The following is a 26,968-nucleotide window of genomic DNA, read 5'->3' as shown; positions in this document are numbered from 1 at the left end:
AAATTAAAATAATTAAATTAGGTTTATATAGTGAGAGCTTATCTCAAAATATCAACAACAATGATAATAAACTAAAACAATAAAAGGAATAAATATCAATAAGTCACAACTCAATGTGGGATTCCCCTCTGTATGCTGTGAATATGTTTTATTACCATTGGTTAATGAATAAAGCTGTTTAGGCCAATGGCTTAGCAGAGCAAAGCCAGGCGGGAAATCCAAACAGAGATGTAGGAAGAGAGTAGGAGGAGTAAAGAAGATGCCATGTAGCTACTGAAGGAGACAGACACGAGAACAGAACCTTACAGGTAAGCCACAGCCTCGTGGTGATACACAGATGAATAGAAATGGGTTAATTTAAGATGTAAGAGCTAGCTAGGAATATGCATGAGTCATTGGCCGAACAGTGTTGTAATTAAAACAGTTTCTGTGTGATTATTCGGGTCTGGGCAGCTGAGAAACAAACAAACAATCTCAACTTACAACAACTGGTTAGGCAGATGACAAATTCTGTACCACTGAGCTACACCCTTAGCCCCAAAGAGAATTTTTTTGTTTTTGTTTTTGAGACAGGGTCCTGGCCGTCCTGGAACTCACCAAGCTGGCCTTGAATTCACAACTTCCTGCCCATCTCCCAATGCTGGTATTAAAGGTATATGCATGCATGATACCCATCCTTCAAAATACTTTGTTTTTAATTTTGTGTATATCTAGGGGAAGGTGTGTCTGTGAGTGCAGGTGCTCATGGCATCAGGTGTGGGTGCTGGGAATCGAACTCAGTCCTCTGCAAGAGCAATACAAGCTCTTAACTACTAAACCCCTTGGTTTTGATTTTGGATTTTGAGACAGCCATATATAGGCCAGACTTGTTATTCTGGTTAGTTTTTTTGTGTTTTTCTTTGTTTGTCAACTTGACACAAACTCAAGTTTCTGGGAAGAAGAAGCTCAATTGAGAAAATGCCTCCATCAGATTGGTCTGTGGGCGTGTCCATAGGGCACGTCTTGATTAATGACTGACCTGGGAGGGGCCAGTGCCATCCTTGGACAGGTAGTCCTGGGTATATAAGATAACAAACTGAGCAAGCTAGCGAAGGGGGGGGGTGGACAAGCCCAGGGGAGCAAGTCAGGGCAGCGTTCCTTCATGGCTTCCCCTTTAGTTTCTACCTTTCACTCCTGCCTGACTTCCTCAGTGACTGGGTGTGACCTGAGTAGTCAGAAGATGAAATAAAAACTTCCTTCCCCGAGTTGCTTTTGGTTGTGGTGTTTTATCACTGAAATAAAAATCTAAGACACTAGCTTCAAATTCACTGCATGAAGCAGAGGATGATCGTGAACTCATGGTTCACCTTACTTTGCCTCCTGAATGCTGAAATCACATGGGCAACAGAAATTACAGTTCTTCTGGGGCTGGGGATGTAGCTCAGTTGGTGACTCCTTGTCTAACAGATAGGAGGGTTTGTACAGGTACAAACCCCAGCAGTGCATAGACACACAAAGGCACTCACAGCTCCGCCTACGCGTGCCGGGCTTGCATGCTTTTTCTAAGACACTGCTTGAGTTTAATACATCATAGTTTTTGGATATTCCATTAGATCTTAGGTTTTGTGGTTTTGGTTTGTTTGTTTGTTTTGAGACCGGCCTCCTCTGTCAAGCCTGTCTCTATGAACTTGACTGCATGTTTTTTGGAAACAACACCGTCAGGGGGATGACAGGCTCCCACGGATGCCAGAGGAATTCATGACATAAACAAAGGCACTCCAAAAGAAGCATCTAAAGAGCTGATGTGGCCTGGCCCTGGTCCTGACTCTCAGCTGACACCCAACCCACAGGGAGAAGCCTGGAAGAGTAAAGAGAAAAAAAGATTGTGACATTCACGCCAAAACTGGCATGCAGTTCTGCTGGCTTTCTAAGTCACGACTTCCATGGGAGATCTTGAGCAGAGTCTCTGGTGAAAGGAAAAAAAACAAAAACCAAAAAGCAAAAAAAAAAAAAAAAAAAAAAAAAACCAGCCAGGTCCTCATGCCCTGTGTTTAGAAGATTTCTAGTCTGACATTCACAAGAGAGCTCAGCTTTCCTTTGTTCTCTACTGGGCGTGTTTGGCCTCTTCTGCCTCTGCTTAAGGTCAGAATCCTTGCTCTAAAATGCCCTCCAAGGCTGAAGTAAGACATTTTCCCCCTAGGAATCTGAAACAAGACAAGGGAAGGGGGGAAACACTTTTCCTTTTATAAATATGCTCTAATCTGTCAAAGCAAAAGGATGATCTGAAGCCACAGCTTGTCATGTCATGGGCTTCCTTCTGGGAGGCAGAACACCGCGTTCTAGTTTAGGAGAACGGAGGGTTCAAAGCCGGCTTCTTATAAACCAAACACACTCACAGAGCGGTAAAAGGGAACAATGTGAAGAGAGAGGCTGCTGCCAGGATCCCTTCTGGGGCCTGGATGTGGAAGGCTTGAGTGGAAAGCGTCAAACACGGGCAGTTTCTTGGCATCTCAGTCTGCAAATTGTTGTTCTCACATGGGCTTGCTTAGCGATCTCTAATCTGGGAGTGGAGAAGCAGAAGAACCCCAAATTAACGCCATCCTCCCCCTTCACTAGGAAGTCTGAGGGCCTGGATTTGGGAGCCGACTCTGGAAGGTCCAGGGTGTCTGCAGGGGTTCATTGTTACTCATCGTAGTATGGACCTGCCCAAGGTGCTGGGAAAGTGGAGTCGGGTGGGTAAAAGGAGGGGCTGAAATAATCACTTAAAAAAGATCATTTTAATTTTAGGCATGTGCATGTGTGTATACAGAATAATAAATAAGATTTATAAAAAAAAATCTATGTTTCCAACATTTTATTGATTATTTGGGAATTTCACATTATGCACCCTGGTCACATTCACTCCCCAGTCCTCCTAGGCCCACTCCTCCTTGCCCCCCCACAAAAAAAAAGAATAAGAAAATTAAACAAACCCAATTTGTGTTGTTTATATATGCAGTGGAGTCAAATCCCTAATGGCCAGACCCTTAAAGAAAACTGACTCCTTGCAGGGCGTGGTGGCGTACCCCTTTAATATCAGTAGAGGCAGGCAGATCTCTGTGAATTCCAGGCCAACCTGATCTACAAAGTAAGTTCCAGAACAGCCAGGACTGTTACACAGAGAAACCTTGTCTCAAAAAAACAAACAAACAAAACCCCCCAAACAAAAACTGAGTCCTTCCCCACCCAAACCCCTGACATTGGTTATGGAGAGCTACACTTCAGCATCCTTATCACAATTTTCTCTTAGTTTTCCGAGACAGGGTTTCTCTGTGTAACAGTGCTGGCTGTCCTGGAACTCACTTTGTAGACCAGGCTGGCCTCAAACTCACAGAGATCCCTCTGCCTCTGCCTCCTGAGTGCTGGGATTAAAGGCGAGTGGGGGTGGGGAGGAGGCTGTCACGGAAGCCTTCTATGTCTCTTTCTCAACTGTGCGTCTGCAGTCATTGTTAGCACTGCAGAAGAGGCGTCCCTGCCCTTTCCAGTCACCGGGAGAACGAATCATGGACTTCCACGTGGTTTCTTGCAATAGCACGGACGATGGCCACGCACATGGTCTCCGTAGTTAGCATGGCCACAGACCTCAGCATGGTCTTCTGTGGTTGTACAGCCCACAAACATCAACATATTAGTCCTTAGTGGCGGCACAGGTCAAGGGATCAACATGGCCTCTGGGACAACATGGCCCACAGACATAAGTATGGTATTTGGTAGAAGAAAAATCTGGGTATGTGTTTTATATGTAGGGAGAGTATGCCTGCTTTTATACCTGCTTTTATGTGCATGTAGTACCTGAGAGGGCCAGAAGAGGGTGTTGCATGCCCTGGAATTGATAGAACAGTTGTGTGCTGTCATGTGGGTGCTGGGAATCAACCTGGGTCCTCTGGAAGAACAGCCGGTGCTTTCAACCCCTGAGCCAGGACTGAGCTTAGGTATAGGAGAGAGTCTGACTTTCCCCATTATACAGCTTGATGGTTTGTTTTGTCTCAGACAGGGTCTCATTACACAGCCCTGGCTGGCCTGGAACTTACTATGTAGATCGGGTGGTCTCCAAACTCACTGGCCTGCCACTGCCTCCCAAGTGCTGGGATCAAATGAGTGCACCACCTCTGAGTATTATACTAAGTGGGGGGGGGCATTTTTTGAGAGAGAGTACTGCTCTCTCGGGTAGTGCTAGTCCCTGCCTTCGAAAAGTGAGGATTACAGGAAGGTACAGGAATATACCACCATGCCTAACCTAGGCTACCCAGGGAGCTGCAGGTCAGCCTGGGCTACCGAGGGAAACTGTCGTGGTGATACATACTCACAATCCCAGCATTCAGGAGGTGGAGGCAGAAGGATGAGGAGTTCAAGGCCAGTGTCAGTGAACACTGACTTGGAGGCTAGCCTGGGCTACATGATGCCCTGTCTTTAGAAAACAAAACTAAGAGCCCCCCGCAAAGGGTGAAAGTTAATTAAGTAATAAGATATTTTTTTTTTAAGTCTGGCAGGTCAAAAGACTTCATACAAATGTAGCAGGCAGTAATTACAGATTAATCTACTATGCTGTTTCTGGAAGTCACATTCAGAAACGGCAGTAGCTCCTCCCTGTGTGCCAATGGCCCCTTGGCAATCCTTACAGATCATATAAATGGAGGATCAGCTAGGAAGGAGTGAAGCTGGGCTCTTCCCAAAACTGCTGAAGACAGGTTCTGCTCCTCTCTGTGGGGACCACCCCGCCTTCCTCCCTGGAGTGTGCAGTTGGAGGCACCAGATGCTCTGGCAAGATCCAGAGAGATGCCATCTGCGAGGGAAGCCTATTCTTAGAGAGCAGAGCCAGTCGGCGGTGGAGCAGGCCACCCCCAACAGCAGAGGGGGGGATGTCGGGGCAGGAGGCCAAGGCTGGCTGGGGAGAAGGGCAGGCTAAACACAGGGCACACTTATTTCTTTCAACCAGCTTCCTCCTGCGTTTGTTCTACTGGAAATAAGAGCAATGTTTATTGAATGCTCACTTGACACGTATCACTTAATCCCTTCAGACACCACGAGGCGTGGATCGTCACAAGGCCTCCTTTACAGATGAGGCACAGATGGCCACATCACCAATAGGTTGGGCCTCAAGCCTGGAAATGCTGCTTTCAAAGCCCTTGTCCCTTGCAACCATGTATACTGCCTCTCAACCTGCTGACCAGTGGTCAATTTTAATTTGGGTTTCCCGGATAATAAACCCCAAGGCGAGGATTTGAGTGCAATGGTTTCAATGCGAAGTGGTCCCAGGATGCAACGGCTGAGGCATGAGGGAGATGTTGTCCACCGTGGGAACCCGGAGGACAATCCTGGAGGTCTAGAAATCGGCACAGTGTATGGAGGGGTGTGGTGGGAGCCCTCAGACAGGAGGCACAGGAGTGGATGAGCACAGAGGAAGAACGGCAAGGCTCCCCACCATCTGCTAGGCTAAACCCGCCTGCCGAAGGTCGGCCTCCCCCCAGTCTCGAGTTGTTCATCTTCAGAGTAAGCCCAATAAGAAGCTCCTCCAAGTGGTCTGCTCTGAGCGTGCAGTGAGCTCCAGCTGAGAGTACCGGGGAGTCAGACAGAAGGCACCTCCGCTACCTCAGAGCTTCCCAGGATAACAATGCTCAAATCTGCCTCTCGCCATTCCCTCAGCACTCAGGCTGGGGCTCACAGCACAGCACCCACAGTGTGGGGGACTCGTAGGACAGCCAGACACTTGGACCTATTCCATACCCCTCAGTCAGAATGTGTATTGTACCCATTTGTCTGGTTTTTTGTTTTGTTTTGTTTTGTTTTTGAGATGGGTCTCACATGGTCCAGGCTTGTTTCCAACTTGCTGCATAGCAAGTAGTATAACCTTGAACTCCTATTCTCTTGCCTCCACCTCCCAAGAGCTGTGAATACAGGTGTGTGTGTCTACGCCTAGCCAGAATCTACACCTACAGATTTCCACTAGTCATTCCAAATACATAAAAACAGGAGGGGAGGGCAAGTTAGAAATAATTTATTTTTTAAGTTTATTTATTTTATATTATGTGTGTGAGTGCCTTGTCTGCATGTTTGCATGTGTACCACATGTGCATGCCTGGTGCCCACAGAGGCCAGAAGAGGACATTGGGTCCCCTGAAACTTGAGTTAGGGGTGGTTGTAAGTCACCATGTGGGTGCTGGGATCTGAACCTGGGTCCTCTGGAAGAGCAGCCATCTCTCCGGCCGCCCAAGTAGTATATTGCACTAAACCAAGGGTCTCAGATTGACAGCCTCTGGACCAGGTTTTTCTGAGAGTTCTGTTTTAAAAATTCTGCCTGCCACACGACTCTCCAGGTCACTGTGACCTATTTCCCCCTATGGCACGGCACCCCCAAGAAGTTCCACTTATGCCACCGAGAGCTCCTGTATGCATCTGGTTGGTTTCAGACACCATGTCCTATAACCAATGATTGCAAAACACGGTTGAGGATTTCTAGGTTCAAAGCAAGGCGCCGAAAAATAAAAGGCACACGGGTTTTGAAATCAGGCAGACGGTTCAAATTCGGACATGGCCATGTCTTAGCAGCCATGTTATTTTGGACATGTTATCTCCTCTCTGACCCTCAATTTCCACATCTGGAAAACATGGATCAACACCCAGCCTTGCAAGGTGACTGTACGGACCGAAAACAGTAACGCGCACAGCAGTCAGGAGGAAGCTGAAATAGCCATGTGGAGGCTCTGCTGGCAGTGGCAACAGTGTCGCCGTAAAGCGTCCAATGTGGACACTGAGCTACTGTGCTTATCCTCACTTAGGAAACCTTGAAGTGCTGAGATGGGGAGAGCCTTCCCCAGGGATGTGTCACAGCGGCGCTGCTGGGCTCGGATGGTGTCTTTAGCTCTACATTTTCAGTGTCTACTGGAATCTTCCGTGAGGATAGATGTATTACTTGATACATGTAAAACACACTGCCAGCATTGAAGATGTAATACAAGAAAGTTTGTCATTAATCCTTTATATTAATATATGTTGCAAAGAGAAGGTTTTTGGAAATATTAAATTAAAATTTATGATTACAATCTGAGGCTAGAGAGATAGCTTAGTGACTAAGAGCACTTAGTATGCCAAGTGGTGGTGCACACCTTTAGTCCCAGCACTCGGGAGACAGAGGCAGTCGGATCTCTGAGTTCAAGGCCACCCTGGTCTATAAGAGTGAGTTCCAGGACAGCCTGGGCTACACAGAGAAACCCTGTCTCAAAAAACAAACAAACAAACAAACAAGCACTTAGTGCTCTTCCCGTGTAGCAGGGTTCCGTTCCCAGCACCCACACGGTAGCTCACAGCATCCATTTCTCCAGTTCCTAGGGATCCGGCTCCCTCTTCTGACTTCCACTGGTACCAGGCACACACATGGTGCACAGCCATACATGCAGGCAAAATATATTGTTAAGATTTATTTTACATGTTATTAAATTTTTTATTACATTTTATTTATTGTATATGTGCATGTGCGTGTGCATGCACACATACATGTCAAGGCACACATGTGGCAGTCAGAGGACAACTTGCAGGAGCTGGTTCTTTCTTCCCCTCTTCCCCCATGTCACCATGTGGAACACAGGGCTCAAACTAAGGTCACTAGGCTTGGCAGCAAGCGCCTTTACTCACTGAGCCATTGCCTTAGCCCTCATTTTTTTGAGACAGAGTTTTCTTATGTACCCCAGGCTGGCCTGGAACTCACAACCTACTGCTGCAGCCTTCTTAATACTTTATAAAAATGTGGCCACTAGAGGTTTTATTCTGAGTGCTGGGGATAGGATCCAGGGTCTCACACAAGCTTAGCAAGTGCTGTCCCTCTAAGCTATCCCTCAGCTCTTGAAAAATCGTAATTGCACATATGGCTGTTGTGTTCCTATTGGACAATGGGGCCCTGGAACTCCTCAATGGCACACCTTAGACAAAGGGTTTAGTCCCCCTCCCAAGGTATCTGTAACTGTTGCCCACTAGCAAAGAGCCCTCTGATACACAGCACAGAGGAGGGTTATCACACCCACCAGGAAGAAACTCTCCTCTAATGGTCCCCCACCCCATGTTGAATGACCTGAGGCCCAGAGAGGGTGACGCTTTCCCTGACCTTACTGGAGTCGGAATAGCAGCGGGAGTCAAGCCCCAGACTCCTTAGCATGCCCCTTGCTACATGTGCTATCCAAAAGTACCTGGAGGGTGGAAACTCGGGGCTGTTGTTTCAGAAATGGAACCCTGGTTGGGATCAAACAAGTTGGAGTGTGAGTCCTGTGGCTTTGAGAAGGCAGGATTCTCCAGGAGGGTGTGTCAATAGAACCATACTCTGGGCAGTGGCTGGACACTGCCCGGAAGCTGTCTGCGAAGAGGAGTTCCTTTAGTGCCTCGGGCTGTGTTACTTGGAGGGGCTGCTCTTGTTGAAGATGAGGAAGTCAGAGATATCGTGCCAAATGTTGCTGTCCTCGTAGAGGTAGGTCATGGAGGACTGTAGCGAGGGCTGTAGCGTGGGCCGGTGATACTCGAACAGCCATAGCACAAGCCCCCAAATCACCGCCGTGTGCAAGGGGAATGGGTCCCACCTGAGTTTAGGGATGTAGCCCTTCTCCACGCCAAGGCGGCACAAGGCAAACACGAGGCGTGACAACAGGTACATGTTGATCTGCAGGGAGGAAATGCTGAGGGTTACTAGTGAGCACGGCCACTGGGAACCTTCACCTGCCCACCCAGCCTAGACCCCAGCATGGCTGTTCACTGGCTCTGTGACTCTCAAAGTTGGTGTGCAAAATGACTGAGGTGGCGTGCAGCAGACACTTTGATATTTGTATTTCTATGTGTGTGTGCGTATGTTGTGTAGGTGCATCCCGTGTGTGCTGGGTGCCTGTGCACATGTGGGTAAGGAGACCAGAGGACGACACTGGTGTCTTTCTCAGTTCCCTCTCTAGCCTAATTATTTGTTTTGTTCTTGTTGTTTGGAAACAGGGTCCCCCTGTTATGTAGCTTTCCTAGAACTTGCTATATAGACCAGGCAAGCCTGGAACTCATAAAGATCTGCCTGCCTCTGCCTCCCAAGGGCAGGGACTAAAGGTGTGAGCTACATGCCCAGATCTTGTCTAATTTCTTTTTATTTTTTTTTTCTGTGTCAAGTTGACAAATAGTGTAATTAAAAACAACAACAAAACCCAATATCTTAATAAATCTTTCAATTTATAGTCGGGTGTACAGCACACGCCTTCACGCCTTTAATCCCAGCACTTGGGAGGCAGAGGCAGGTGGATCTCTGTGAGTTTGAGACCAGCCTGGTCCACAGAGCGAGCTTCAGGTCAGCTGGGAATGTGTAGAGACCCTGTTTTAACAATTTCCCCTTTTCAATTTACAAGAGTTTTCTCTTTTAAAAGATTTTAAAGGCACTTTTACTCTTTGAGTTATAGGCCCGTCCTGCCCCCACCTGATTTGTTGAGACACAAGAGTCTCTCATTCAACATGGAGTACACCAAGCTGGCTATGCTACTGACTGTAGAGTTCCAGGGACTTACCTCTCTCTGCCTCCCAAATACTGGGATTACAGGCAGGTGTTTCTGTGCCTGGCTTTTAAAAAGTAATATTTACTTACTTATTGTGTGTGTGTGTGTGTGTGTGTGTGTGTGTGTGTGTGTGTAAAAGACAGAGATCACTAATAAGTATTGTTTCTCAGAAACCCTCTATGTTGTTCTTTACAGTTTTTATTTTTGAGACAAGGTCTCTCATCACATGGCGCTCACCAATGTGAACAAAGTGGTTGGTGCTAGAAGGTCCAGGTTCCTTCTGTGTCTGCTTCGCTGGCGCTGGGATTACAAGTGAGCCCCACAGTATAGGGGAAGCTTTCCATGTGGGCTTTGCTGATGAAAGTTAGGTCTTCGTCTGCTTCATAAGTGCTTTGCCAAGAGAACCACCTCTCGTCCCCTTATTAGAAGCCAAGAGAACTACCTCTCATCCCCTTATTAGAAGCCAAGAGAACCACCTCTCGTCCCCTTATTAGAAGCCAAGAGAACCACCTCTCGTCCCCTTATTAGAAGCTGTGGTTTTTGTTTGTTTTGTTTGAAACACAGTATCACTATGAAGTCCTGGTTGTCCTGGGATTCACTAAGTAGACCAAGTTGTCCGAAAACTCACGGTGATCCTCCTGTCTCTGTTTCTGAGTGCTAGGATTAAAGGCATACACCACTATGACTGGCACCCTTATTAGAAGTCTTTAAAATGAATTATACACAGTTTAAAATTTTAAAAAATGATCTATCAGAGGGAAAATAATATTTTGGATCACCTTGAAATTCATTTTTGTTCTCTGTGAAACCAGCTGGGTATACATAATAAATACTAGTCCAGTTGGGGCAAGACCTTTTCTCCGAGAAAGAAAAGCTACAGATGACAGACATTCACAATGCATATCTGCACGGCATCGACATGTAGATGATCTGAAAAATGTCCTCAGAGCTCCAAAATAAAACATGAAATAGTCCAATCAGAGAATGAGAAAAAGACATGAATGCTTTACCAAAGAGGTTATACAGGTAGCAAATAAATGATAATGAGGACAATTTCAACAGCCTTAGCCATTAGGGAAAGGCAAAGTCAAGTCAGAATGAGATGTGCTGTCACAGTGGCTAAGACAGGGCTGGTAAGAGGGTGCAGGGGTTGAGGACACTTGCAACAAACAGAGAGAACCAACTTCCAAGAGCTGTCCTCTGATACACACACACACACACACCACGGCAGGTGCACACTTGCACTTACAATCATATCACACACACACACACACACCAAAAACTTTAAAATGCAGCTAAAATAAATCATGCAACAAACCAAATGTTAGCTAGGATATGGAGAATGTAGACAGACATTCATATATTTGTGGTGAGAATGTAAAAACCATCGTCACTCTGAAACCGGCTTGGCAGAAGGCTGTTGAGTTTTTTACTTTCTTCTTTCTTGGCAGGCTGTTTTAAAACCAAGTATGCATGTACCGTACAACCCACAATTATACTCGTGGGCTTTTATCCCAGGAAAAGGAAGACGTATGTTCACAGAAGATTCTGGACAAGAGCGTTCTTCACAGCTCTACTTGTAACACCCTAAAGCTAGAAACTTCCCAGATGTCCTTCACAGGAAAAACAAAACAAAAAAACCTGATGGCACTTCTATACTACTTAGAAATAAGAGGAAAAAATTCAGCCAGGGTGGCCACACATGACTATAACCCCAGTGCTCTGGAGGCTCAGGGAGAACTGGCAAGACTCAAGGCTATCTTGGGGTACAGAGCAAGACACAGTAAAAACAAAGGTAGCTGGTTGTGGTGGCACATGCCTATAATCCAAACCCTAGGGAAGTATGGGCAGCAGGAATTCAAGGCCACTCTCAGCCATATATTAAGTTTGAGTCAGACTGGGTAACATGAGACCCTGTCTCAAAAAAATAAAAAAGGCGGGGGGGCTTGAGAGATGGCTCAGCAGTTAAGAGCATTTGCTGCTCTTGCAGAGAACCCCAGTTTGGTTCCCAGCACCCACATGGTGGCTCACAATCATCTGTAACTCCTGTTGCAGGGGATCCCACACCCTCTTCTGGCCTCCTCAGGCACCAGGCATATATAAGGCGCACAGACGTATATGCAGGCAAACATTCAGGGACATAAAAGAAAAATAATCTGTTTTAAAAGAGTCACACTGCCCTTCTCATGTGACCCAGGCAGATTTTTTCCTTCCCAAAGAATGGATCTATTTCATACCAGATACCAAATTTGTAAAAACAGAGTTAGTCATAGTTTTCCATGTTATTCAAGATCTTTTGAAAATCGAAATTTCATTTATTATTTTAGGGTGCAGGGCACTTTTGTCATGGTCCATGTGAAGAGGTCAGAGGAAAACCTTCGGGGCTTTTCCTCTCTTTCCACGTGAATCCCAATGACCAAATTAAGTTGTCAGACTTGTTAATGGCAGGCAACTTTGCCTGCTGTGACACTCCACAGGCCCTTGGGGCTTGTGCTTTTTATTTGTATTTATTTATTTGATTACTTAATATTTATTGAGACAAGGTCTTTCTGTAGCCGTGGCTGTCCTGGATCTGTTAGACCAAGCTGGCCTTGCCTTCACAGAGATTCCCCTACCTCTGCCTCCTGAGGACTGAGGCTCCTCAAAGCCTTTTAATATACACAAGATATTAAATATAACCCTTGTCATTTCCAGTATTAGTAAATATCTTTGTGGGGATCCTGTGATAGGGATTTATTGATTCTGTTCATCTTTTCAAAGAACCAGTTCAATTTCCTGTTCTCTGTTTCACTGAGTTCTGCTTGTTTGTTCTGAGATGCAGCCCAGGTTGGTTTCAAATCAGCGCCTTAGTCTCTCAGTGTGTCACCACACCCAGGTCAAAGTGCATTAAAAGAACAATCTTGGGTTTCTCTGTAGTTTTGGACCCTGTCCTGGAACTAGCTCTTGTAGACTAGGGTGGACTCGAACTCACAAAGATCCGTCTGCCCCTGCCTCCCAAATGCTGAGATTAAAGGCGTGCGCCACCACGGCCCAGCAAAAAGAGAACAATCTTAAGATGGAGAGATGGCTCAGCAGTTAAGAACGCTTGCTGTTCTTCCACAGGACAGAGTTCGATTCCTAGCACACACACAGGGCGGTACATAACTCTAGCTCCGGAAGATACAACGCCCTCTTCAGGCCTACACAGGTACACATGCACACAGAGGCACACACACATAAAGAAATAATTTTAAAAAATCATTGTGCCATCAAATCATTGATGCACATGTAATCTCAGCACTTAGGATGAGGCAAGAATATCAGGAGTTCTCTGGGCGTTGGTGGCACACGCCTTTAATCCCAGCACTCAGGAGGCAGAGGCAGGAGGATCTCTGAGTTTGAGGCCAGCCTGGTCTACAGAGTGAGTTCCAGGACAGCTATGAACATAACACAGAGAAGCCCTTAAAAAACCAAAAGAAAAAAGAAAAAAAAAGGCTAACAGGAGTTCAAGGCAAGCCTCAGCCTCAGCTACATAGCAAGCTCAAGGCCTGCCTGAATAAGATGAAACCTGTCTCCACCACCACCACCACCACCAAAATCCTTGCCCCAAAGAGTAGTAGACACACTGATGTGGGGAGCCCTTGGAGTCCAGCTGTGGCCTGGTTTACAAATAGAAAAACTGAGGGAGAAGTGACCTTCCCAAGGTCACACGGGGACTGATGATTCTTAGACCTCATACACAGACAGCAGCCAGGAGTTCACCTCACTTTCTGCCCCTCACTGTCCCATCCCAGGAAAGCCGTACCTGGCTATTGACGCTGTTGTTCTTCCCGAACAGTAGCAGGCCCCCGAGGAAGGCAGCCAGGAAAGAGTGCATCTGGTGGGTCTCGCCTTGCACATGGGACTGGAGTGCACAGAGGCTCTTATAGGTGAACACAAAGCAGGCCAGGTTCCGAGAGTGGGTGTACGTGGCTTTCAGGACGGCCTGCAGTTTCTCTTGGAGACTGCACAAACAGAAAGCTTCATGAGCGCAGGCCCCGCTGGTCCAGGCAGCTTTCCCTAGAGTGCATACAGACCTGAACTGGGCAAGGAGCACATCACTGAAGCCCATCCAGTTTGAGATCTCTGAGGAGGGTGCCCATGTCCTCGGGGGCGCTGCCCTCTTACCTGACAGAGGCCCTTACTCAGTGCACCACCTCAGAGGGGTATTAACGAGTGTCCATCCCTTTCCTCCTAGGTCTTTTCCTTCACGGCTCTCATCCCCATTTAACATCTGTAAGGTGATGTATGAAGTTCCCTTGTCCTCAGTGTAAGCTCCTGCAGGGCAGGGTCTAGATTCTTTTTGTTCATCCCAAGGGCACAGACAGGGCCTGACACACAGTAGGTGCTCAGCAAATGGGAGGGGGGAGTGAACAGATGAACGAGTGCCTACTATGGGCTGGATCTGCAGAGAGAATTCTGAGACAGGACAGATCTGCTGTCTGCCTTTGTGGGGCTTGTGAGGAAGAAACACGTTCACCAAGACAAGAACCTGACATTGACCTTGACAAGAGGTAGTCCTGGCATCTCAGGGAGGAAGGGAATCCACGGGAGGAGCTTGCTGCTTTCCAGACAGAAGACTCGCCACACACAAAGGCCCTAAGGACAGGCACAGAAAGGGAGCCAAGCGATGGAGAGAGGCTGGTGTGGGCTCCGAGTGTGGCTGTGTACGGAGGGCTGTGAGGAGGTCAGCACCCGAGACTCGTCTTTCTTTAGAGATGAAGGGGAACTAATTCAACCCACCTTTTCCTTAAAGGGTGAATGGGTGAGAGTGTGAGTGTGTGTGAGAGAGTGTTTGTGTGTGAATGTGTGAGTGTGTGTATGAACTTATGTGTGAGAGTGTGAGTGTGTGAGAGTGTTTGTGTGTGAGTGTGTGTATGAACTTATGTGTGAGAGTGTGTGAGTGTGTGTAAGAGAGCGAGTGTGTGTGAATGTGTGAGTGTGTGAATTTATGTGTGTGTGTGTGTATGTGCATGCGTGCACATGTCTGTGGATACCCACAGAGGCCAGAAGAGAGTATTAGACTCCCTGGAACTGGAGTTACAGGCAATTGTGAGCTGTTGGGTGTGGGTTCTGAGAATAGAACTCTAGTCCTCTGAAAGAGCAACAAGTACTCTCAGTGGCCGAGCCATCTTTACAGTCCCACTAGGGGACAGCAAAGATAACCTATGGTTAGAGCAGAGTGTACCTCTCAATTCTAGACAAGGACCCCCTGTAGAAGGGGGTGGTGGTGCTGGGCAGTGGTGGTGCACACCTTCAATTCCAGCAGTTAGGAGGCAGAGACAGGTGCATTTCTGGGAGTTCGAGGCCAGCCTTGTCTACAGTGTGAGTTCCAGGACACCAGGACAGTCAGGGCTACACAGAAAAACCCTGTCTTGAAAAAATGGGGAGGGAGGCCATGGTAGAAGCCGGTTAAGTGAGTGGGAAAAGCTTGCAGCAGCTGGTTCTTGGCTTTTGACAACATAAGCTTCATGGGTACCTTTGCTTGTTGGTTGGGTGGTTTTTTGAGATAGGGTCTTTTATGTAGCCCTGGCTGTCCAGGAACTCAGAGATCCACCTGCCTCTGTCTCCTGAGTGCTGGGATTAAAGGTGTGCTCCACCATATCCGGCTATGAGTAACACTTTTAAAGCAAGAATGTTGGACTGCAGTTGGGCATGGCAGCCCATTCCTGTAATCCTGGGTGAAACAGGACGACTGAGAGTTGGAGACCAGCCTAGGCCTGAGACCCTAAGACCCTGTTCAGGCGGATCTCTGTGAAGGTGAGGCCATCTGGGTACACACAGTGAGACGCAGCCTCAAAAAAAAATAATAATAATAACCTTGAAAAAGTAAGAAAGTATCTGACACTGACTTCAAGACATCTCTAGTCTGATTCCTCTGTCTTCCGGGCCAGCACCCAGATCTAGGTCACCACGTTAGGACACTGCACAGCTTCTTGCTAATGGACACCCAGACTTCTGCTCTTCCATCAGCCCCTCCTCCCTCCCAAAGCTGTTCCCAACCCGGCAGCAAATGACTAATCCTCACGCTGCTAAACATATGTAAAGCCAGACACCTATGTTCCCAGCTATTTGGGAGGCTGAGGTAGGACTTGGGCCTTGAAGGGGGAGGGCAGGCTGACACCGTGACAAGACCACATCTCAAGAAGCAAAAAGAAACCGAACACACAGAGCCTCCCAAAGGGGGCTGATGAGCCGGCCCCAGGGTCGCGAGTACACACTGTTCTTACGGAGTACCTAAGTTCAGTTCCTGGCACCTGTGTAAGGTGCGCCCATCACTCCAGCCCCAAAGACTCTTACTGCCCTCTTCTGGCCTCCACGGGCACCTGCACTCATGGCACATGTTCGGAGATGCAGTATTAAAAATCAAAATAAATCTTTAAAAAAAAAAAAAAAACCGAAAACCTGCAGGAAGTCAAACCGTGGTATGCCCCTGCTCAAAATGTCATCGCTTCCTGTTCTCTCTTAAAAGGAAAGCCAAGCTCTTCTTTCAAGCCGAGAGCCAGACGGGACTGACCCAGTTCCCACTATGACACTGCTGCCTCGCCCTTTCAACAGTTTGGTGGCCAGCTTCTCAGACTCCCCAGGCACCATCCATCCCACCTCCGGCCGTCCCTGGCCTTCAGCATCTTGTGAACTCTTTTTCCTTGATTTTTTTTCTTCCGAGACAGGGTTTTTCTGAGTAGTCCTGGATATTCTGGAACTTGCTGTGTAGACCAGGCTGGCCTTAAACTCGGAGATCCACCTGCCTCTGCCTCCCGGGTGCTGGGATTAAAGATGTGCGCCACCACCACTACCTGGCTTCCCTGATATTTTGAATGGTCATTTTCTGCCACCTCCTGCTAGAAGATGAACCCCAGGAGGGCAGGCATCCTTGTCTGTTTTGTTCGCTGCTGTAGTCTTAGCAGGCAGAACAGTGTTTATCACACAGCAGACGTTCACTAAACACTTGGTGACTAGATGAGCAAATTCAGCTTTTAAAAAATGACTTGGGAGCTGGGCAGGTGGTGATGATGCACGCCTTTAATTCCAGCACTCAGGAGGCAGAGGCAAGAGGATCTTGGTGAATCTGAGGCCAGCCTGCAGAGCTAGTTCCAGGATAGATATCCAGGCTATTAAGGCTGGCCTGTCTTGAAAAACAAAAACAAAACAAAATAAAACAAAAAATATTTGAGACCCTGTCTCAAAAACAAAACAAAACAAAGATTTGGAAGGGCTGGGCATATAGCTCAGTGCCAGTGTGCTCGCCTACTATGTTCCTGGGTCAGTGCTAGTGTGCTCGCTTACTGTGATCCTGGGTCTACTGTGTTCCTGTCTCAGTGCAGTGTGCTCACCTACTGTGTTCCTGAGTCAGTGCCAGTGTGCTTCCCTACTATGTTCCTGGCTCTGGAGAGAGAAAGAGAGGGGAGAAGGGAAAAGATGCCATTTGGACAGCAAAAAGTCCCAACAAAGACAAATAAAATAAATTGCCAAAACAGAAACCTTGCAACTTGAATTTAGGCCACCCTCTGTGTATGATTCTTCTTCTTTTTAAAAATTACTTATTTTCTATTTTATGCATGTAAGTGCTTTGCCTACATGTCTATGCACGGCTGGTGCCTGCAGAGGTCGGAAGAGGGTGTTGGAGTCCTTGGGAATGGAGTTACAGATGGTTGGGAGCTACCATGTGAGCGCTAAGAACTGAACTCGGGTCCTATGAAAAAGCAACAAGGCTCTTAACCACTGAAGCCATCTCTCCAGTCCCTGTGTGCGATTCCTGGAAACTGCAGGTCTGTCTACACCTATAAACACAGGATTGCAAGGTCTTCTCTGAGTGAGGCCTTGAGGGAAGAGTTATAGGGACTCAGAAGAAGATCAGACATGGAGCAGGTGAGGAGAGATGAGAGCCTGGGTCCCGGAGAAGGTGGCCCAGAGGACCGGACAGGTTTCCAGGAAGAAATAAAGACTGACTAGAAGAGTTCAGGCTCTCCTGGAAGCAGACACACACAGACAAACGTGTAGGAGTGGAACAGGGCCTGTGTGCCAAGGAAGCCCAAGCTGGACACTGTAGGCACTTAGCTGTATCAACCTCAGAGGGCCGTGAAGGCCAGGCCTGGCAGCTGGGTCTCTTTGGAGGACAGTGAGGAGCCACGGGCGTTTTCAAGTGAGGGACATAGGATCAGCTAGGATCAGCGCTGGACAGGGGAACGGGAAAGCTAGTCCCAGCTTAGAAACGACCACATCATCTCCCAAATGGTCCGCAGAGAGGGTAGGTACCTGCCACTCCTGAAGAGAAAGGTCATGACCAGTGCGTGAGGTGCTCGGACTTTGACTCCATAGCTGTAGAAACAGAAGCAAACAGTTACTAATCCATCACTGTAGTGGTTTCCAGGCTTCCCCTCGCCCCCTGGTCCTTTCTCCTACCCCCAATTCTGACACCACTATGGGAGAGGAATAATGTTGGCTTTCCAGTTACATCTGGGTACAAGTTCCAGAGCCTCCTGGCAGAGTGGCCTTTGGTTTATCTTACCCTCTCTGAGCCTCAGTTTCCCCAACTAAAGAGGAATGCTACACCTTATGGAAGACAATGAAGAATGCAAAGATGCCCACAGTTCCTGGCTGTCCAGAGACTCTCTCAGCACCTTCTCATCTACCGGTAGCAGTCAGGCTCATCCTGGACTAATCTTATTATTGCTATTGCTAATACTGTTTTGTTTTAATTTTTACTACAATCCCTCACAGACACAGAATCTTACTATGCAGTGCTAGCTCTGGCTGGAACTCACTATGTACACCAAGCTGCCTGCACATGGTGGCATACGTCTTCAAACCCAACACTCTGGAGGCAGAGGCAGGTGGATCCTCTGAGTTCAAGACCAGCCTGGTCTACATAGTGAGACCCATCTCAAATAATGAATCAGCAACAACAAACTCATAGAGGTCTGCCTGCCTATACCTCCTGAGCGCTAGAAATGTGTGCCACCACACCGAGAAGTTTGTCTTAGTTTATTATTGTTATTGTTTTGGTGGATTTCAAAATTGTTAAATTTATTTTTTGTGTATGTGTGTGGGCATGTGTGCTAGCTAGTTTTGTGTCAACTTGACATACATGATAGTCATCTGAGAGAAAGGAACCTTAACTGAGAAAATGCCCCCACAAGACCAGGCTTCAAGTTGGTCTGGAAGGTGGCGGCACACACCTTTCATCCCAGCGCTCCAGCAGAGACAGGCAGATGTTTGTGATTTTTGAGGCCACCCAGGTCTACAGAAAGAGTTCCAGGATAGCGAGGGCTACACAGAGAAGTCCTGTCTTGAAAAAAAATCAAACGAAAAAGAAAAGAAAAAGATCAGGCTGCAGACAGGCAAGCCTGTGGGGGTGTTTTCTTAATTGATGATGGATCAGAAAGGACCCAGCCCTTTGTGGGTGCTGATGCTACCTGTGGGCTAGTGGTCTTGGGGTCTATAAGAAAGCAGACTGAGCAAGTCATGAGAAGGCAGGAAGCCTCACCCTGCCACGGCCTCTGTATCAGCTCCTGCCTCCAGGTTCCTGCCCTGTTTGAGTTCCTCCCATGGCTTCCCTCAGTGGTCTGTGACTTGGGAAATGTAAGCTAAATAAACACTTTCCTCTCCAAGCTGCTTCTGCTAATGAAGCTTCATTGCAGCATTGGTAACCCTAACTAGGACAGCGTGCATGTCACAGCGTGTGTGTTTATGCCACAGAACAGCTGGCAGGAGTCACTTTTCTCCTTCCCCTACTGAACCCAGGGATCAAACTGAGGTCTCCAGGCTTGGTGGCAAGTGCTGTTACCCCTCCCCAGTCTCACCACCAACCCTCCCCCTTTTTTGGTAAGGATCTTATGTAGGACAGTCTCTGTAGCTGACAGAGGCCTTGAACTCCTGATCTCCTTCCCACCACCTCCTGAATGCTCAGATTGTAGATGTGTGCAACTATACCCAGTTTAAATTATTATTATTATTATTTTATTTGTGTGTGTGTGTGTGTGTGTGCGCGCACGCGCATGCACGTACACATGCATGCATAGTGCCTCTGGAGTCTAGAAGAGGTGCCAAATCCCCTAGAGCTGGAGTTACGGGTGGCTGTGAGCTAACTATATGGTCCTGGGAACCAAACTCAAGTCACTTCAAGAGCAGCAAGTGCTCTTAACCATTGAACTGTATTTCCACCCCCGTGTCTGGCTTCTTATTTTTCTTTATCAGATACCTTATGCTGGCTAGTTTTGTGTCAACTTGACACAGGCTGGAGTCACCTGAGAGGAGGGAGCCTCAACTGCGAAAATGTCTCCATAAGACTGGGCTGTAGGTAGGCCTGTAGGGCATTTTCTTAATTAGTGGTTAATAGGAAGGGCCCAGGTTACTGTGGGTTGTACCACCTCTGTGCTGGTAGTCATCAATTCTATAAGAAAGCAGACTGAGCAAACCATGAGGAGCAAGCCAGTGAGCAGCACTCCTCCATGGCCTCTGCATCAGCTCCTGCCTCCAAGTTCCTCCCTGGTTTGAGCTCCTGCCTCGGCTTCCCTCAACGAACTGTGATGTAGGATTTGGAAGTCACATAAACCCTTTCCTTCCCAAGTTGCTTTTGGCCACATTATTTCATCACAGCAATAGTAACCCTAAGACGGCACCTTTACCCTCATTTCTACAGCTGAATTGAGCCTTAGGAGGCCTAAAATCCTTTGAAGGCCTTGAGACAATGGTTATGAGCCACATATGGCTGTCACCTGAATATACAGAAATAGTCACTGCAGGCTTCAATAAAGAGGGGCTCCCGTGGCAACCCTCCCAGGTACTTAGATGAATTCCCACAACACACATCCTCATGAACATGTACATGAGAAAGAGAGAGGATGGTTTTCTCTCTGTGTTTTCATTTTACATGGGAGGAACTGAGGCCAGAAGAGGGCAAGAGAGGAAACCAAGCTAAGTGTTAAATGTGGTGAGGCACGCCTTTAGTCCCAGCACTTGGGGCAGAGGCAGGCATAACTGTATGAGTTCAAGGTCAGTCTGGTCTACATAGGGAGTTCCAGGTCAGCCAAGTCTATGTAGAGAGACTCTGTCTCAAAAAACCAAACCAAAACAAAAAAGCCGAATTTGGGACTGGAGATGGCTCAGTGTTTAGGAGCATGAACCCAGGTCCCCTGCAAGTTCTCAGCACCACATGGTGGCTCACAGCCATCTGCATCTCTAGTTCCAAGGGATCTCATTCCCTCTTCTGGCTGCCACAGGTACTCAGCATGTAAGGTGTACATAAACACACAAAGCATGTATACACATAAAATAAATGTATCTTCTCAGGTGGTGGTGGTGGGCACCTTTAACCTCAGCACTCAAGAGCAGAGGCAAGCAGATCTCTGGGTTCAAGGATAGATAACCTGGTCTACAGTGAAAGTTCCAGGACAGCCAGGGCTGTACAGAGGAATCCTGTCTAGAAAAACGTAATACTTCTTAAAAATAATTAATAAAAACGATTTTTTTATTCTTCTCTCATATAATATATCCTGGCTGAAGCCTCCCCTCCCTCCCCTCCCCCAGTTCCTTCCTCTACCTTCCCTCTCCCCTAGATCGATTGCTCCTCCACTCATTGAAAGTTTTTTTTTTTTTTTTTTTTTTTTTTTTAAAAAAAAGACAGGGTTTCTCTGTGTAGCTTTAACTGGCCTGGACTCACTTTGTAGACCAGGTAGGCCTCAAATTTACAGAGACTCGCGTGCCTCTGCCTTCCAAATGCTGGGATTAAAGTCATGCACCACCACTGCCTGGCTTAATTTAAAAGAATTTTGAAAGAGAAAATGGAGGTCAGAAGAGATGAAGAGTCATTTGATATTCAGCATAAAAGCATTATTAGAACTGGAACCCAAGGACATGACCACAGAGAGTGCCGTGGCTGGCTGGGAAGGTTCACTGAGGAGGATACAGGGAGAGCCGGAATGGGATGTACAGAGCCCTCATTGGGAAATGCCTGCTGGCTCTGGGGCTCTGTGGGATTTAAACAAACAAAGTGGAAAAGTGTGGGCAGCAAAGCAGTGGTGTAAGGTGAGGAACTGTTCTACACGTCTAACAGTGTTCTAACATCAGAGGTGTGGGAGATGGGATGCATTTGTGTGCACGCGCTCTGGAAGATGGCACAGGAGACTCATCTGGGGATGCCTCTGTGGAGAGGGAGTGATGACAGAGAACATTTGTGTGACTTTATTTTAGAGTCAGAGATAGACCGCAGGGCCTCTTGCATATTAGGCATGTGCTCTACCACACAGGTACACTCCTGGCTTAGCAGTGAACTTTTTAAGACTTTTGTGAATGTGTTACCTCACTTTAAAAAGAGGAAATGAAAGATATTTGAAAAGCTAACAACATAAAAATGAAAGATATTTGAAAAGTTAACAATATAAAATGCATTTTTTTTTGTTGCAAATCCAGCCTGATGTCCTTATCTCTTCCTTTGCTTAGCAGTAGTCAGGCAGTTCCCGTCAGTCCTGTGGCCTTTCTTCCCCTAGCACCTCCAGAGACTTATCTCTTTCTCCTTCAGCCGCCTCCGGTCATCCAGAACCTTCCCTTTGACACAAGAAGACTGTCCTCAAGTTCCTACATCTGTCATGCCCTTTCTCAGACTCCCCAAGTTCAGATGAGACTTGTTACATCACACATGTAGTCTCAGAAATTGGATGGCTGAGACAGGAGGAGCTTGAACTTGAGACCAACCTAACATAGACAGTAAGACCCCCCTTTTATTAAAATGGGGGCTAGAAAGATGTCTTGGTCGGTAAAGAGTTTGTAAGTCTGAGGACCTGAATGTGGACCCCGGGACCCATGTAGAAAGCAAAGCATGGTGGTAGGCACATGTCGTCCAGGAAACGGTGAGGTAGGGGACGGAGACAGTCTTGGAGCTGGATGGCCAACTAACCTACCGGGTGAAGTGCCAGGCTAGAGAGACCCTTTCTCAAACCAAAAGGAAGGAGCTTGGGGCATGACAGGGAGATTGTCCTTGGACCTAGCACACGTGTGCAGGAGTACATCTGTGTGTGCATGCGCGTGCGCGCACACACGTAAAACTCGTGAATATTTAGGAGTGAGTTAAATGTTTGCAAAGTTCAAAGACCTCAGCCATCCGGGTTGACCTCTCTAAACTGGTGACCTTTCTTCACAAACACAGGCCTTGTGTTGAATGTATTTCCACACCCGGGATGCCGGTTCCTTCCCGGAAACCTCTAGCTTGGTCTTCAGGGTATCACCAGCACTCCCTCGGAAAAGCCTTCCTGAATACTACTTTGCATTGGTGGGGTATTGGGGGTTTTGTTGTTGTTTGTTTTGTTGTCGTTTGGGGGTTGTTTCGTTAGTCTTGCTGTTCAGCCCAGGCTAGTCTCACACTGGCAATCCTAAAATACCATGACTATAAGCGTAGGCGGCCATGCTCAGCCCCGTCTGTCTGAGAGACTTGCCCTTGGATGTACAATCCTTACAGATGGGCACAGTCATGAGGTCCCTGCCCTGGAGACTCGGGAATGACTGAGTTTACACTTTTAATTTTACAGAGGAGGAAACTAAGACCGGAAGAGACAAAGAACTATCCAGTTCGTTGCAGTGAAAGCATTGGGGTTAGAGCCCAAACACCTGACCCTAGAAAATGTCTGTCCTGGCTGGGAAGGTCCACTGAGGAGGGCACAGAGAGAGGTGGGGCGGGGGCAGATGTGCAAAGCTCATATTAGGCAATGCCTGCTGGCACATAGGCCAGTTCCTGCTCTGTCCAGTGCGTACCTGGCAAAGAGGCTATGATGTTACCTCAGGGTTCATCCCATCCTGTTCCAACAGTGACTGATATGATCTGGCCATTTTCTGTGTGACTGACTGTCCATTCTGAGTCTGCATCCCGACTGTACCCTAACTCGATGTGAGCAGGGGCAATCAGCATATCCTAGCTACTGAGTCTGCATCCTGACTGTACCCTAACTCGATGTGAGCAGGGGCAATCAGCATACCCTAGCCACCAAGTCTGTATTCCGGCTGTACCCTAACTCGATGTGAGCAGGGGCAATCGGCATACCCTAGTCACTGAGTCTGCATCCTGACTGTACCCTAACTCGATGTGAGCAGGGGCAATCAGCATACCCTAGCCACTGAGTCTGAATCCCGACTGTACCCTAACTCAATGTGAGCAGGGGCAAACGGCATACCCTAGCCACCGTGTCTGCATCCCGACTGTACCCTAACTCGATGTGAGCAGGGGCAATCAGCATATCTTAGCTACTGAGTCTGCATCCCGACTGTACCCTAACTCGATGTGAGCAGGGGCAATCAGCATACCCTAGTCACTGAGTCTGCATCCTGACTGTACCCTAACTCGATGTGAGCAGGGGCCATCAGCATACCCTAGCCACTGAGTCTGAATCCCGACTGTACCCTAACTCAATGTGAGCAGGGGCAATCGGCACACCTCCCCTAGCCACTATTCACTCATCTGAAAGGCAGAGACAAGAGAAATTCCTAGTTTTCAAATATTCATCCAAGAAAAGTTTGAATGCCTATAGCAGGGAGTAACAGGACACACAGAGAGACACTATAGGTAAAACGTGTGCACTGTGAAGCTCATCTTGTTCTCCTGTTGTGGAGGGAGGGTCTCACACTAGCACGCGGGGTATCTGGAATGCAGTACTTAGCGCTAGTCAGCCATCAAACTCACATTCATCCTCCCGTCCCAGCCTCCTGAGTGCTGGGAATAGCGGCATGAACCACGGCCGAATGAAGCACGCTTTCTAGTGTGAGGCGTGGACTATGGAGCGAGACTAGTCGGCGTCCGCTGAAGACAAGCACTACAGAGAGACAAGGTAGGGAATGGGGTGGGAAGTTCAGAGGCAGCCTCAGTGGGGAGGTAGCGCTCAAGCAGACACCTGAAAGAGTTAGTGGGGCAGGTGGGCAGCAGGTGCCTGTAACGACACACACACACCGACGCGTCCTCAAACAGTGCCTCATAGTGCTCCGTGGGGCCCGTGTTCTAGAAAGTGAGGCTCAGGAAGGCTAAATGGCCTTCTCAAGATCTAGATTCCAGTAACTGACACCAGGTGTTAAATCCCAGCAGTTCACACACTCAAAACTGTGCCACACACTGCTACCAGGATGTCAACTTTAGGGACTTTGGTTTCTTCTCTGAGTCACTGAGAGTTCTGGTCTAGTAGCCCCTCAATAACTGTTAATGCATGGTGCTGCCCCCCCCCAGGCGCCAGTCAAGCAAAATGACCCCAAGACCGCCTCTCCTACGGTACGAGGGGACCCCAAGACCGCCTCTCCTACGGTACGAGGGGACCCCAAGACCGCCTCTCCTACGGTACGAGGGGACCCCAAGACCGCCTCTCCTACGGTACGAGGGGACCCCAAGACCGCCTCTCCTACGGTACGAGGGGACCCCAAGACCGCCTCTCCTACGGTACGAGGGGACCCCAGAGACTGAGCCGCCCAGCAAATCGTCGCGCCTTTTCTTACATTCCCTGTCACTTCCCACGGGTCCCCAGGAAAATGAGGGCCGAGGTGAAGTCATATGGATGAGAAACAGGATGGGAACCTGTTGGCAGCTTACCAGAAGGACCCTATTAGGCAGTAGGTGACCACCTGCTTGCTAAAAGAACAGAGTCCAGTTTCTTTTGTGCATACAGGGCCACCAAAGCCAAATAGGCCAAAGGGCATAAGGCAAGATGAGGTGATGAACTGGACACAAATGAGAAGTTACAGGTGCTGGCACAGGAAGCCAGCCACTAAGTCAAGAGTGCCAGGTTATAAAGCACACAGAACATAGAAGAGGAATAGGGTGAACCACAGCTCAGGACTAACACGGTGACAGGAACCCAGAAACCTACGCCGGTTGCACCAACAGGGCACCGAAATCAAACCAGAGAGGCGCACAGTGAAATGACACAGGGCCTCGAATTCGCGACCCCAGCCAGGCCCGTCCCCCAGCCCTGACCAGACTCCGCGGCCCCACTCACACAGCCCCGTTCCGGAAGCCCTTAAGCAAGGCCAACACAGCATGGTAGCGGCGCTTGCGCAGCAGAGTGTTGACAGCCTTGAGAAGAGCCTGCAGCTGCGCAGGGGCGGCCATAGCACCGGAGCACTTGGTCGAGGGTCCTGGCTGGACGAGCACTGACAGCCCTGCGTTCTGGCTGTACAGCCCACTGCATTGGGGGAGCACCGCCCTGTCGTTGTAACTATAGGTTGAGTCTACCGTCACTCATAGAAGAGAGCCAGTCACAGAGCGCACTGGTCAGCAGGGGGCTGAGCCACTCTCATTCTTCGGAATAGGTGTCTGATTGGAAGAGAAAGGAGAGCTGGTAACCAACCATCGTGACTCGGAAGGATTCGACCAATCAGAAGGCAAATTTCATAGGGAGACCTTTGGTTCATTGTGAGGCTTAGGAGGGAATGGGTGACTTTGGGAGGAGGTGACGTTGTTGGTCTTACCACACCAATGACACCAATGTCTAGCAGGTATCGTAGCTAACTTCTCACAGCATAAATCACGTGTTTGGTATTTTGAGACAGTACCTCATGTAGCCCTGAGTAGGCTTGAACTCTCTCTCTCTCTCTCTCTCTCTCTCCTCTCTCTCTCTCCCCTCTCTCCCCGCTCCCCCCCCTCTCTCTCTCTCACACACACACACACACACACACACACACACAAACGCGCGCGCGCGCGCACGTCCCTACCTCCCACTTGCTGGGATTGCAGACTTGTGCGATAATACCCGTTTTCAATCTATCTTTAAAATACAAACTCTTGCCGGGCGATGGTGGTGCACGCCTTTAATCCCAGCACTCGGGAGGCAGAGGCAGGTGGATCTCTGTGAGTTCGAGACCAGCCTGGTCTACAGAGCTAGTTCCAGGACAGGCTCCAAAGCCACAGAGAAACCCTGTCTCGAAAAAAGAAAAAAAAAAGAAAAACTAAAAAAATAAAATAAAATACAAACTCTTTCTCTGGGTCCCCAGGAGCAGATGTGTTCAGTGTTGGCTGGCCCTTGCCTCTCGTCCCACATCCTCCCTTTTCTCCAACTTACCGGCTTAGTTTCCTGGAGTATCCTGAGAACCCTTCTACTTCAGAGGAGCCACACCTGCTACTTCCCTGCTGAAATTCATTGCCCCTGTACTTTCTATGGCGACTTCCTCTCGGTGTTGAGGTGTAGGCTCCGGTATCATCTAATCAAGAAAATCCTGCAGGATATCCCACAGACAGCAGCACTGCTCACAGCTAATGTATTAGCCAAGGTTTTGTTGTTGCTTGTTTTGTTTTTGTTTTTTGAGACAAGGTTTTTCTGTGTACCTCTGACTGTTCTGGAACTCATTATGTAGACCAATGCTGGCTTCAAACTCATAGAGCTCTGCCTGCCTCTGCCTCCTCCAGAGTGCTGGGATTAAAGGCGTGGGTCAGCACTGCCTGTCAGGCAGCCTAGGTTTTCTGT

At 48.1% G+C, this 26,968-nt stretch overlaps 1 protein-coding gene across 1 annotated transcript; it reads right to left on the bottom strand.

Moving 5' to 3' along the window:
- Positions 1-3,018: 3,018 nt before the first annotated feature.
- Pxmp4 (peroxisomal membrane protein 4) lies at positions 3,019-25,681 on the bottom strand. Its single transcript, XM_057781685.1, has 4 exons — positions 25,505-25,681; positions 17,796-17,858; positions 13,306-13,504; positions 3,019-8,659 (listed from the first exon to the last, which is right to left on the bottom strand). Exons 1-4 carry the CDS (start codon positions 25,615-25,617, stop codon positions 8,396-8,398), a joined length of 639 nt encoding a protein of 212 aa, XP_057637668.1. The 5' UTR covers positions 25,618-25,681; the 3' UTR covers positions 3,019-8,395.
- Between the last annotated feature and the right edge of the window lie 1,287 nt (positions 25,682-26,968).

This window comes from Chionomys nivalis, chromosome 9, assembly GCF_950005125.1.
Source record: "Chionomys nivalis chromosome 9, mChiNiv1.1, whole genome shotgun sequence".
NCBI lineage: Eukaryota > Metazoa > Chordata > Mammalia > Rodentia > Cricetidae > Chionomys > Chionomys nivalis.
This window is presented reverse-complemented; position numbering and strand designations above follow the sequence as displayed.

Bases quoted from the DNA above. Each gene is read 5' to 3' on its own strand.
- Pxmp4 (XM_057781685.1), bottom strand. From the start codon at position 25,617: ATGGCCGCCCCTGCGCAGCTGCAGGCTCTTCTCAAGGCTGTCAACACT. The intron at 17,859-25,504 runs GTGAGTGGGGCC...CTGTTTCTACAG, and splicing joins GGCTTCCGGAACGGGGCTGT to CTATGGAGTCAAAGTCCGAG. The intron at 8,660-13,305 runs GTACGGCTTTCC...TCCTCCCTGCAG, and splicing joins ACAACAGCGTCAATAGCCAG to ATCAACATGTACCTGTTGTC.